Here is a 13169-nt window from a genome sequence, read left to right on the forward strand (position 1 = left end):
CAGGGTCAGGGGTTCGGCGCCCCCGGCCTCCCCCGCAGCCCCCGCACGCGCCCAGCCCGCCCCGCGGCGCTCCTCCGCGCCAGCAGGGGGCGAGAGCTGCCGCCGCCGCCCCGCCGCGAGCCGCTCTTGCGCCGCGCCGCTTCCCGGCCGGGCCTCGGCCATGGCGACGGGGGCCAGGAAGGCCGTGTGAGCGGGCCGGGCCGCGGCGGAGGGCAGGCCGGGGGGGCTGGGGTCGCGGCGACGGTGGGGGGTGCCGGTCGGTCGGTCGGTCAGTCAGTCAGCGGCGTCGTCTCCCCGCAGGTACCCGCTGTTCCAGTTGGGCGGCCCGCAGCTGCGGATCTTCCGGCCGAACTTCTTCATGCTGGCGGTGCGGCCCGGCGTGCCGCAGCCCGAGGACACCGTCCAGTTCCGCGTCTCCATGGAGTGAGTGCGGGGGCGGCGGGGGAGCGGGGCCCGGGGCCCGGCGGGGCGTAGCTCCCCGCAGCGGGAGCCGCCGCGGGTTTGGGCCTGCCCTGCCGCGGAACGGGCCCAGCGCCGCCCGGGGGCTGCAGAGGGGCCCCCGCCGCGTCTGCAGCACCACCACCCCCCCCCAGTGCCGCACCTCCCGCCACACGGCCTCTTGTCGCCTCCTTCTGGGCTGCAGCTTGCCTGGTTAGCTGAGGGGTGGGAAGCCGAGATGCCAGATAGCGCCCTTTGGGCCGGGGGAAGGGGCTTCTGAATCAAGCAGACCTTTAAGAGGGCTGCGAGGGCGCTAATTTAGGTACGAGCTTTGCTTGGCTCCTCTTCCTGAGCGTTAGTGAGGCTCAGCCTTCCCAGGGACAGGTTTAGGGAGAAAGAAGCGCTTATGAAAATCATCCAGAGAAAAGGAGGTGATGTCCAGGTATTTGTCAGGAGTCTTTCATCCTGACCGATCTGGTTGCACACACTAAGGCCCACAAGCCTGTGGCAGGTCCTGAAAAGGTTAGAAAATGCTATTCAGAAGATCAGAAAGGATTCTCAGTTTGGGCAGTGAGAAAGCCTACCCACTGTTGCTGAATACAGAATATATCTGGGGTTGGAGGCTACAGAGGATAAAATATTTGTCATTGTTAGTTTATGGATAATGAATTGCTGTAGCAGTGTGTGATCTATGTTGGGTTTATACTTTTGTGCAGTAAAGCTACCTTGGTTAAAAAGAGAAGACGTATTTATTCTAGAGTATCAGCCAGTCTAGAAATACCCTGGCTCTGTTTTATTTTATTTAAGTATTTATACTTTTCCTTCTTTCTTTCCCCAAAATGTTTTTGTATTGCCTAGAATGACAAAAGTGGATATCAAGAATTACCTTGAAAAAATATACAATGTGCCAGTGGCTGCTGTGAGGACCAGGATACAGTATGGTAAGTGCAGTTGAGTAATCCAGAGGGATGAATACAGCATCCCTGCGCAGCCAGAATAGACTTTTCCTCTCAAAAGGTCCATTAGATTTCAGAAACTTTGGTTCAGGTGCTTAGCTGATGATGTCGATCAGCTTAGTTGTTTTTTTGTCCCTTCAAATGAATAGCACCACTTCATATTTCAATACTTTGATTAGATTATGACATGTTTAGTTTTAAAAAGAAAAACCTGAATTTAAAAAGCCCTATCATCTTGACAGTTATCTAGCTTGTGCTTTGTGCTTTTGTAATTGGTACCATTTCTCCTTGAAGACCAGTGGGTGTCTCATTTCAGAAGCAACTGCTTCATGTGTTTTAATAAAATTAGTAATTAAACTTAATTTCAGCCATGGCCTTTTTTTAAAAAAAAGTGTGAGTTGAGATTACCTGGCATGCGCACAGAGGAGGTGTTATGGTCTAACAAAAGGAAAAGTTTGTAGAGCAAAGAAAAATATTCTATTAGACCGGTATATAACGTCAGAAAAACATATTGACAAATTTTCAAATTTTCATCATGTGTTGTTACCACATTTCTGCTACAGACTTGTATTCTTCCAGTCATGGTGTTTCTCCCTTGTGCCAACCCTACAAAAAAACCCACCAAAACCCAACATAAAACCAACCCAAGAGAAAAAGAAAAAATGTTGCTAGTTTAAGTTATGCTGAACTGTGACTTGGAGCAGAGGGACCCGTCTCTAACTGAAATAAACTAAATTTATGTAAAGTCATGTTTACATATGAATTATTCTTTCCCCAGACCTTCTCTGACTGCAGTTTGAATGCAGTGCAAAGTGAGGAATATAGTTTTCATGTTATTTACCTTTTTGATCACCAGGCAGTGCAGTAATCAAATGGAGAGTGACTTTTTGGTTAGGACATCTTTGATGGCTGGGTTCTTTTTTCATGCAGTGACTCTAGCAAAGGAATTGATTGATGTGTTTATAATGGTAAGAGTAGGGATGATTTTAAAAAGGGGATAGGAAAAAAGACCTGTAATAGTGAAAAATGGAGAATAAAAGAAAAAGCTTTAAAATAAGGTTGTCAAGCTCAGAACATAAAAGAAGAAAAAGAAAACAGAAATACCATCTTGTAATATGCTTATGTGAAAAACAGAATTAAATAAAGTCTTAAATACCAAACACATGCAATTCCAAACAGCACTGAAAAATATTCATGCTTGTCCTTATAACCATTTTGTCCCCCACTGCTGATGGAAGTGATGGTAGAATGTATATATTCAGGGATAAAAGAGGAAAGGGGGTTAGAATGTCTAATAATTTGAGAGCTTTAATGTCTGCCTAACGTGTGAGGAATAAATTTAACTTCCCACTCAGTTGTGACCAGCATACTTGCAGAAGGTTGAGATGCTTTGGTTTTTTTTGGATGTGGCCTGTAATTTTCTGGTGTATAAACAGTAGATCCAGCTCATTAGCTGGGTAGTAAAAATTGACAAGTTTGAAGCTTATTAGTGGTCATTTCCTCCTTGTGTTCCTGAAGCTGTTCATGTTGGGAGGACAGTTTATCGCTCCTGGCCCCCTACTCAGGAGACTTACCTCCTTGCTTCTTTGCAAACTTTGTGTGTGACATGAAGGCAGAATGGCTGTCAGCAGCGTGAGTCTGGTGATGCCTCGGTTCCCTACTTGTAAATGGGGAGAGTAGCGTCTCCCAAATTCAGTACATTTTAGTAATTGTGATACTGTGTTGGTGCTGAGGAAAGAGTATTCCTTTTAACAACAAATCGGAACTAGTGAAGTCCCCCCTTCAGCTTGGCCTTGCTTTGGGGAACTTGGAAGTCCTGGGAAGTAAAAGGCAGGACTCTTCATTTCTGCAGGTGCAAACAACAAGAGGAATCACAAGAATCAGAGAGTGAAGAAGCCAGATTACAAGGTTGCCTATGTACAGCTGGTGAGTTAACATGGATGCTTGTGGGGAAAGAGGAAGGGACTGTTAACCCGCCAAACTAGAAGTAATGTTTAGTGAATTGACCCATTGGCTGAATATTTCTGCCAGTCCTCTAATAATGACATTTTCTTTAATACGTTCCAGAATGTATAAAGAGATTTAAATGACTTAGTCTAAAAATCAGATTCAAACAAATGGTTATTTTTCAAGTCTTGTATTAGTTTGAGGTCTGTATGTAAGTTATGTTCTGATGTCATATGGTGCTGCTGTGCCAGTGAGTTTCATGCTGACCCTGTACTCTGTGTGCTGGAAGGTTCACGATTTGTGTGTTTGATTGCTGAAATGTCCAGTAAGTGAAAGAATATATTGTAAGGGTAGGGAACTTCTTATTAAAGCTTTTTGGATTTCAGAGAAGACTAAGGCATATTCCTTGGAGAGCTTTTAGTCATGTCTAACAAGTGTGCTTTGTGGCTAAACCGGGTTTTGAAACGTATGTTGGTTGCCCAGTGGAAAAGGAGCTTCATGTTCTTACGAATTTCTTTCGTAACAGGAGCATATTATAGTTTAGACTGCTCTTGGGCTTACCTGTCTCTATGTAAAAAAGAAATGCAACCAGTGACAGAAAAACCCCTCACATACCAAAATTACATTAAAGGAATGCTATTTATGGTTGTAAAACCATAAGCCTAAAATTGCTGTTGGCAACACGACCTCAGTGTTCCTCCATCCTGGGACAAGGATTCAGTGTGGGGGGAACACTGTGATCTTAAAGACTGCATAAGACTTCATATGGACTTGGGGTCAAACTAAAGAGGCACAGACAATGGGAAATCTGATGGTTTTTTTTAATTTTTCAAAGTTTAAATGTGCTTAGAAGTTTTTTCTCTTAAGCCCCTTCTGGGAAGGGGAGTGGAAAGAAAAGCGAGGAGAGCGTGTTTTTCTAGACAGCCCTTACCTTTAAAAGAAGAGTATAAAGTACAATGTTAATAGAAAGTAACAGAGTTGTGTTTAAATGAGGACTAACCTCGATTTACTGTGCTAAAGTTAAAGGCAACCTCATCTCCATGAGGATTTTGCATTACGATGGCTAAAAAACACATTCCTTTATCAAGGAAGAGTCTCTGCTTTGGTGGGCACATTCTGCCTCCTGGATTGTCTGTGCTAGGTTTTTGTCTGCAAGAGATCAGGTATGAACGATGCATTAAGAACACAGCTGAAGAACTGAATCCCAGGAGTGATGTTTTATCTTACAAGTTGCTTTCTCTGAGTGTTGTCCCTTAGTAGGTAATTGCAAGCACTTTCCATTGCCACAGCCTCTTGCTAGTGACTCCTTTGCTTTGCTTGGGAGACTCGTTTCCCAAGATTGAGGCAGACATGGATCTTTAGCGAACTGTGGTCAGTTCTCAAATTTTATTTCACTGTATTTAACGCAGTCTTGTTTCTTTTGTCTGCTGAGTTGAGAAGGAGGTAGTTTGCAACCCATAGATACTTACGGGGAAGGAGTGGGAAGCAAAATGCTTCTGTTACATGGAGCAAGACACTAATTTAAGGCAGTGCCTTTGTGCATTTATTTCACATCAAACCTCTGAACCTAGAATAGTTGCCATTACCTTAAGGGCAGCTCCGTGGTGGAGAGGAGAATTACCCAAATTAACTTGGTACTGGAGGCAGTTGGACAGCAGTAACTCTGGTCGTTCCTCCAGCCTCTCATTTTGTCTGCAGGGCAAATTAGCCAGCAAAGGGCCCTGTGGTACTGCGGCTCAGGACTGCTCTTGGTACATGAGACAGCCGGTGTCCCTTACTGCATTGCCCTATACTATAGGATCACCATAAGTTTTTAAAGAATGCCATGTTTTACATCCTACCCACGAACGGGGTCAGGGGACCAGCTTTTGGTGTTGTACTTCATCCCAAGTGAGGGAATCCTGACCATTTACTGAAGTCTTGTGAGTGAAGCTTGGTCTGTGCATTTTCGCCTCACCTCGTTCCTAGTCTCTTTGCTCTCTTTTTTTCCTATTGTTGGCATCTGTTAATTCCTTTAACATTTAGGTTTGTCCTTTTTTGTTTTTTCTTTCTCTTTTTCCTTTTGTTCTTTGCCTTTCATCACTAGCTCTGGTGTCTCAGACAATGAGCTTCCAGTTCTATGTTCACACCAGCTTTAAACAGCGGGTGAGGCCAGAAACCCAGTGTCATTTCTGAAACTGAAGGTTTTGCCTTCATTCTCATTCATGGTGTGATTCAGGCTATAACAGGCCCCATGCAGTCCATTGTTAATATCTGCCTAATTTAGGAAAGTCTTTGGTAACCACTGTAAAATCCTTATTTTCATGAGAATTAGTTTGCATCTGCCGTGAGTCAGAGTAGCTGGGCTTTCCCACCATTTTTACCAGCTGTGTTTCCTCTCATTAATCCAGTTTCAAGTTAAAACTGCTTATGACTGGAAAAATAAGCATGTATTTTTGGAAGGTCTCGGGTTGATCTTTCTGTTGCCCACTAGGTGGAAGTATTGCTCTTTCCAGCATGACTTGGTAGCAGCTGTGGTGTGGTTTACCTGAATAAAATTGAGTATATTCTCATGACCAGTTACGCTTCCCTGCTTCATAAAACATCACCTTATGTGTCCCAGCACAACATACATATCCATTAACTTACTGCAAGTGTCTCAAAGGTGGAAGGTGTATGAAGTCATAGTCAACATACCCTTAGGTGTCAGATTAGTGCCCCAGCTGTTCCACATGTAAGAATTGTTGTCCTTTCTTTTCCAAATACTATTTCTTGGAGATTCAGAGCTGTTTACTTTATTCTCAGGCTGTAACTGGACAAATACATGATCTGTCCAAGCATAATATTTTCACACTAAAAAAATACCTCAAATCATAGAAGGCTGTGGATTAACAATATCTTGCCATTCCAGAGCCTGCCTGCCTTTTTTCCCTTTTTGCAATGTGGTGAGAAAGGTTTAAGTTAGAGACTTATGGCTCTGGGTATCAGATGCTACTTTTTTACACTGTTTTATTTTTTTAATTAAAAACAAAGCTATATATCTTTGTGGAGTAGATAAAATGAATGTAATACAGCAACCTTTCTCATTACTCCAATACAGTTATAATTATTCTGATGTTATTAAAAAATCAAAAAAGAAGAAGACAAGAAAGCCAGTGGGAAACTTTACAGTTGCATCAACATCAGGGAAATTAAAAAAAACTAACAACATCCCCTCCTCCTCCTCCTTCAGTGTTCTCACTGGTTTAGCTCAACAGGTGTTAGCACCCGTGGGAGCACAACTGTAGACAAGCCTCTGGAATCCAGACCTATTTTTAATTAAACCTGTTTTGAGAAATCTAATGGAGATGGCTGTAAAAAGGAGTCTGACCTTGTCAACATTAGGACTAACACCTATTTAGCTGCATGAATGATGGCACCAGTGGGAACATTTTTGCAAATGCTTTCTCCTCAAACCCTGTTTAGGGTGTCTGGTACATTCATAGTAATTAATCCATTTACATATCAGATGTGACAGCAGTTTTGTTTTGACATGTAGAGAATTCAGAGGAAACTTGAATGCTCTATGCTGGGTCATTCCTGTATGGATTTTTGAAGTTGCTTTCCATGCTGTTTTGTCATATGTTTTAACATCAGATGTTACCACTGCAATAGTAGGAGAATTGTTCAAATGCACTAGATTACTAAACTTAGTTGCATTCGCTGCTACTGCTGGACCGAATCCCATGTTGTTGGGAGTCCAATTTTTTTTTAGTTAACAATACTATAAACATCACTTTTCTCCTAATTCTGAAGGACAGTAGTAAGTGCTTCAATTAACTAAATAATCAGAAGATCTCACAGTTGTTTACAGGATCAGTGTTTGCTGCGTCATTGCTACATAATGATATCTGTGCTGACCTTCCATTCCTAAACTTTTCAAGGGACACAAAGGTCAGAGAAGTATAAGTGAGTTTGTGCCGGATAATCCTTCCAGCAGTTTTCTGACATGAGGCTCAGCAGTGGAAAGGCTAACACTTGACTTCATAGGCCTAATTATGGCCACTTAACCTCTCATTAAAATGAATGGAGGCAATTTGTACCACTCCATGTGATAACTCCTTCTAAAACCTCAGAGAACAAGGTGTGTTTTCAGCCTTTCTAACGAAAAAGGCTTGAAATTTAAGGGGAAAATACATGTTTGATGCTTAGGTCACTTTTTATCTTGAAGGATGTTAGCATTTAACGAATCCTTATAAGACCTTGTATATAAATCAGTTTTACATTTGGGTAATGCTGAAGTGAGGATTAGAGTTGTGCAGGAATAGAAGTTTAATGGCTCCCATTTCTGTAATCTAAACACTGGACCACACATCTCTCTTCTACATAATCTCAGAATTTGTAGGAAAAAGGGAGGTCTCTGGGAAGACCCTAAATTGAGAATAGCAATGCATAAAATCATCACGTTGCCTTTATTTTTTAGGTGTTTTAATACTGCCTCTCCGACTTGGTTTGTTTGGTTTTTTTCCTCTTTTTTTTTTTTTTTAACATTATAAGGGCTCACTTAGCTATAAGAGCATGTGGTGGTACAGCTTATCCTGACAAACTCCAGAGTATCAGTGTATCACCTCACATTGGTGCAAAAGTTCTTTTGCTGGCAGTGCAGCATCCAGTTCCAAGACAGACCAAATTATCCGAGCAAAATTTTTTTCTTTTTTTTGGCAGTGTCTTTCTTTTTTACAGGATTTTCTTTTAGCACAGCTACGTCAGGTAGGAAGGTGTTCTTTTCTCCCTCTTTCTCTGTGCTTCTAAGGTAATTATGCTGGCAGAAGTTCTAAAGGAAGACCAAGCCCTAGGCTTTTTAGAGCCCAATTTCAGCTCATGTGAATTTCAGTAATTCAGTAATTAAAAGGATGACCTTGGTTAAATGGCTTGCAAAAGGTAAAATAGTGAACAAATGCAAGGTTTAGGAATAAGCCAAAATTTTGCTTTCTGGTTTAGTATGCCAGCTTTTCATGTTCTAGCAGTTTGCAAGCCAGATAAAACCCTGTTGAACTTGGTAGCAATTTAGTTGTTTGCTTTGTTTCAGTTAGGATTTAATTCTGAGGGTGCATTTATCATATGGTTGTTAAATGGTTGCTGTATAGAGGGGAAAACTTTTACTAAGAAAAAGCAGCACTGCATAAAGGAGTGACGATCCCTCCATTCCTTTGGTAGGCATTTTTTTGAGAAGGTGGCATATGAGCTTGAACCTCAGTAGCCTCTGGCATCGTATGGAAGATGCACTGAGTGTAAATATGCCTGGACAGACTTACAGTCCTTTATGTAAGTTGATGCCTTTTGGTATTTTTGAAATTTTGAAATACCCAAGATACAGGCTTCTTCTGAAAACTAGCTACTGAGCATGCACAACAGCTATTTTTCATACAGCTTTCATCACTTCAGAGTCTTACAGTGCAGTGTTACTGCATAGTATTGTTACTTAAGATTTATCAACCTTCAGTTCTCAGGGTGTAATGTCTTGGCTGTTTCGAATCATGTCTGGCTGCCAGCCAAAATCAGAATTTCTTCACAAAACAAGAGCTGGAAAGAGCCAACTTGTCTGTGCTGATTTTGATTTATTAAAAGACTCCAGATACAGATTGACATTTTCAGCTCAATATTTGACTTTCACCAGCCTTGAAATGGGAACTGTGAGCACTTTGATAAACAGCTGAAAGGTTTGTCTGGTTTCGCTACAGCCTCTGTGCATATCTTTTTTTGGTTTTTTTCCCCTCTTTTTAAAATAGTAACTGTTTTGCAATGCTTAGTGAATTACCATGGATGTTGTTAGTATGCTTTAGGGACAGCTTTCCTTCATTCTCCAATAAGGGAAGTGCATCGGTGCTGGAAGCATACCAGAATGGAAGTGCTGCATAACAAGAACAGTCCCTTACTACACTGTTACCAATATAAATAGTTCTCAAATTTTCAGTGTAGGTGGTATGCCTACCATGTTAGCCTGAATTGTTTTCTTACTTGTTTGACTAAAATGGCTTCCTCTCCAGGGCAGATGAGTCCTTAGAATCGTCCCTGTCTATTCTATAGGTACCACAGGGATGAGTGACCCGCCCACAGTGCAGTTAAAACACAGTAATTTTTTGTAATATAAACAAATTATTTTCCAAATGCTTCAGTGTGCTAAAATCTTGGGCAGCGCTTGTCCTCAAGGGTGCTTGCTGCTGACTGTACTACAGGAAGAGTTTCAGTAGGCTACAGCTTTGAGATTGCTCAAGGACATTGATAAGGCCAGTTCCTGTGCCTTGAAATGAGACTATGCTTTAATTGTCATAGGACAGCTATTACAAGCATACCTGTTGGTAATTTAAAGGTACAAAAGAGTTGAAACCCCAGAGTGTACGCCGTGGAAAGGAAAACCTTGATTTGTTCCAGTTGATCTTATCCAGGCTAGAATCGAGGACAGAGCAATGTACACAGCAGCTCCCTTGTTGTTTTTGTAGTATGGTCAGGCTCTTAGGAAACCCCCAAGAAGTATGCACTACAAAAACAACCGGAGCATTGCTGGGTATGAGTTGATATTTCCTAGATTCTAGTCTGGATAAGCTCAACTGGGATAAGTCATGTTTTTTCTTTCCAAAGTGTATGCTTGAGGTTTAAATTCTTTCACACCTGTAAATTACCAGGTTGAGTGTATATAGCTAAATGAAACATAGCACACATTCAGCTGGGTCAGGGGCATGGTGACGGTTTTTTTGGATTTAATTATATCACATTTCTGATCCCAGAAATGTAGTATAGGTAGCTGTGTTGTGGAAGGCTCCTTTCATGTCCTTTGTGGAACCATTTCATAACTGTGCCTCTTGTTTGATTATATTTATTGCACAAATGTAAAGAATGGCTAATCTGAAAAAAAACTTGTTTTCATCTGAAGCAATTAAATGCTCTTGTTGAGATTTCTGTATGTGGTATTCTGCCAAAGAAGTTAATGTATTGCAAGGTTCGTAAGTATTTTGGAGAGTAATTTTAGAGTTATGAGCTATCAGTTATGAGTTTTATTATGCAAAGTCCTATATAGAATGGAAGGGCTGATATTGTTGACTTTAATGAAGCTGTTCTTAGCGCAAACACCACTAAAAAGTAAGTAGATAATGTTAATGGGATAGAACATTTCCACAGAATAATGGTTTCCTGCTGTTAGATAAAAACCAGAGACCAAGCAAATATTTATTTTCCAAGTGGGAGACATAGATCTGATGATGATGTTTCACTAAAATGACTTGCCTGTTAGGCAGAATGACTGATGCAGATGTAATCACTTTAATCTCATCAGTGATGTATTAGACAGATTGTTCCCACTGTAATTGTTTAACATTATAGTCCTTATTCCTGGTGATAAGAGACCTCTAATATCTGTTATTCCATATTCCCACATTATACCCTACAGTAGCAGCTGCTAGGACTGTTCTCTCTTATCCTTAGCTGAGATCTAAACAACTGTAACCACTACCCATATCCTGAGTGTTAACATAATGAATGCCTGCTCCACCATGTATTTCCCCAATGGCATTACTTTAACAAAATCACTTATTTTGCTCATCTTGTGTTTACTGTGTGACTCATACAACATCTCTGAGCTGGTTCAAAGTCTTTGAAGAGGTGTCCGTGTCCTGACCATTCATCTGTAAAAAAAGATGTCAGTGTCTTAATTAGCACACAAAAGAGGAGAGGCTGGAAGTTAGCTTTTTTGGGTGGGAGGGATATATGTGTATCTTGGGGAGAGGGGTGGAAAGAGATCTTGGGAGGATTTTGCACTAGCTGAAACTTCAGGGTGGTCTTTCATTGTAAGTATATGCATCATAGCTACTGCAGAAAGGCTGGAATGTCTCTCTGACCGTTTGTTTTCTCTTTAGGGCCAAGGACAAACGTTTCAGTTTCCCAACCTATTTCCAGAGAAAGAACAAGACTCAGAAACTCGCTCTTTTGATGACTTCAAGAATAAATATATGGAAAGAGAGAAGCAGAGGCAGAAAGGTGACCCCAGACGAGGTGGAGTCCCCGATTGGTTTGGACTTTGATGCAACAAGCCAGCTGCCTTTCTTTAGGCTCAGAGGGATTTTGATCAGCAGAACTTGCACTCTTCCCTTCTTGTAATGACCGAATGTTTATTCTTGAGCAGCCCTTGCTAGCGTGTCTTTTTTCCTGGCTGTTTGTGCACGACTACAACAAAATGGCCCTAAAGAAATAAAAAGGTAAAATAAATCTGACTGCATCAGGTCTTTCCTGTGAACTTGTGGGCTATTTCTAAAATGTGGAATTGCTTGTTGTTGTTTCTGACTATGAGAGTGTCATTGTGCTTACCTTCTTCCTACTTCTACGTGTTGTTTTGAGTAGAAGCAGGAGGCATTTCATTTTTCAGGATAAGTGTAGTTTGCATTGAATAGAATGTGTAAAAGTCAAGATCGGTCAGTCAGAGGCAGACATGAAGGTGTAGATAACTAGACTATAGGAATTGCCTTCCTTGCAAAGTGACCCCCCTTTCCTGGAGATGTGCACGTAATCTGGTTGCACTCCTTTGTTAACTGTTGTGTGGCATTTTGGAGACAGGGTTTATTGGACAGGCTTGTGACCGGGCAGGTGTGCGTTCGATCCCCAGAAGCGTCAAGGAACGGACAGAGGTGGTGCACAGTCTCTGCTTGCTGTTGTGCAATGCAGGTAGTTGCCTTCTGTGGCCAGCCTGCCCTAGGAATGTTGACTGGCACGGCTGTGCTAGTATTCCTTCCCCTGTCCGCAGCTACCTTGCAGTGCTGGCAAGAGTCCTGTGTGGACACAGTTGTACTGGCATAGAAATGCTTCTGCCAGTGTAGGCTGTTTTGCGCTCAGGACTAATAAAAAGACTCTTTCTACTTTTTCTGGTGCAACTCCCTTTACTTCGAAGTTGCTGATGCCAGGGCAGTGGTAGAACTTTTCTAGGCCTTCAGGGCTGCCACGTTCAGGTTTTTCATTTCTTGGCTCTGCAGCTGTTTCTCCTTGCTTTGATGAGGATATTTCCTCTTTTCCTTTGTCAAGTAATGTGCTCTGCTGGTGTGTCAGTGAGGGAAAAGGAGGACCAGGAAGGACTTCACCACAGATAGAGAAGGATGTGTTTCTGTAGGCCATTGGCTGTAACACCAGCACGTGCAGGGTTAAACGTATGGCTGACATTTCCCTGGCTTTTGAATTCTGCCACTTGGAGCAATTGGCAGGGTAGTGAATGAGCCCATGCCTTGCACGCTTCTACCCGGGTGCTCTCCTTTATTGTTCTGTGTCTGAACTTCTTGTTTGGACAGCTAGCAAGATGTTTACAAGGAAACAGCTGTTCCCCAGAGAGGCAATCCAAGTAGGATTTTACGCACCCCCTTCTGTTCATTAGTCACCTCTTTCCCCCTGCTACTTCCCTTCTGCATGACAGTCCATCTCCTTCTGTGGTTTGTTGCTTACAACCCCGGTGACTCTCCCACCCCCCCTCTTTGTCCATTTTCCAAGGGGGATTGTGCATGGTGATCTAAGTTAGCTGGTGCTTAAACAGAGAGATGCTCTCAGAGAGGAGGGAGATAAGGGAGGATTTGCTACTCCCAGCCTGCCAGCAGAGTTACAATAGTAGATGTGGAAAAATACTGAGTTCACTGAAAACAGTTCTTATGTTTGGCATATCTGCAAAGCCAACACTTCCAGAGTTTTGTAGTGACATGTGAAACTCCAGGTTAAATCAGGAGCTGGCCTGCAGTTTTAAAGTAGGACGACTGAATTTGTCTAGATGCAAGGGTCTCTCCTCTGCTGTACACAGCCTCCCCACCACCCCCTCCTTTTTTTAATGTGTTTTTTTAAAGGGGC

The 13169-nt window shown here is 42.3% G+C and overlaps 1 protein-coding gene across 2 annotated transcripts; it reads left to right on the plus strand.

Annotated features, from left to right (window-relative positions):
- The first annotated feature begins 117 nt into the window (after positions 1-117).
- Positions 118-11558, plus strand: MRPL23 (mitochondrial ribosomal protein L23). Of its 2 annotated transcripts, none has more exons than XM_082318673.1 (5): positions 118-186; positions 301-423; positions 1297-1379; positions 3247-3320; positions 11210-11558. In XM_082318673.1, the coding sequence occupies exons 1-5, from the start codon at positions 161-163 to the stop codon at positions 11372-11374; spliced, it is 471 nt and encodes a 156-aa protein (XP_082174799.1). In that variant the 5' UTR covers positions 118-160; the 3' UTR covers positions 11375-11558. The 2 variants fall into 2 exon arrangements, with proteins under 2 accessions (XP_082174799.1, XP_082174800.1); XM_082318674.1 differs by having other exon boundaries at positions 125-212.
- Positions 11559-13169: the final 1611 nt, after the last annotated feature.

This window comes from Platalea leucorodia, assembly GCF_965183815.1.
Source record: "Platalea leucorodia genome assembly, chromosome: 7".
Classification (NCBI taxonomy): Eukaryota; Metazoa; Chordata; class Aves; order Pelecaniformes; family Threskiornithidae; genus Platalea; species Platalea leucorodia.

What these genes read in the sequence shown, in the direction of transcription:
- MRPL23 (XM_082318673.1), top strand. Translation starts at nt 161, where the DNA reads ATGGCGACGGGGGCCAGGAAGGCCGT. An exon ending in CAGTTCCGCGTCTCCATGGA is followed by an intron (nt 424 to 1,296) that starts GTGAGTGCGGGG and finishes TGTATTGCCTAG; the next exon opens with AATGACAAAAGTGGATATCA. An exon ending in GAGGACCAGGATACAGTATG is followed by an intron (nt 1,380 to 3,246) that starts GTAAGTGCAGTT and finishes TCATTTCTGCAG; the next exon opens with GTGCAAACAACAAGAGGAAT.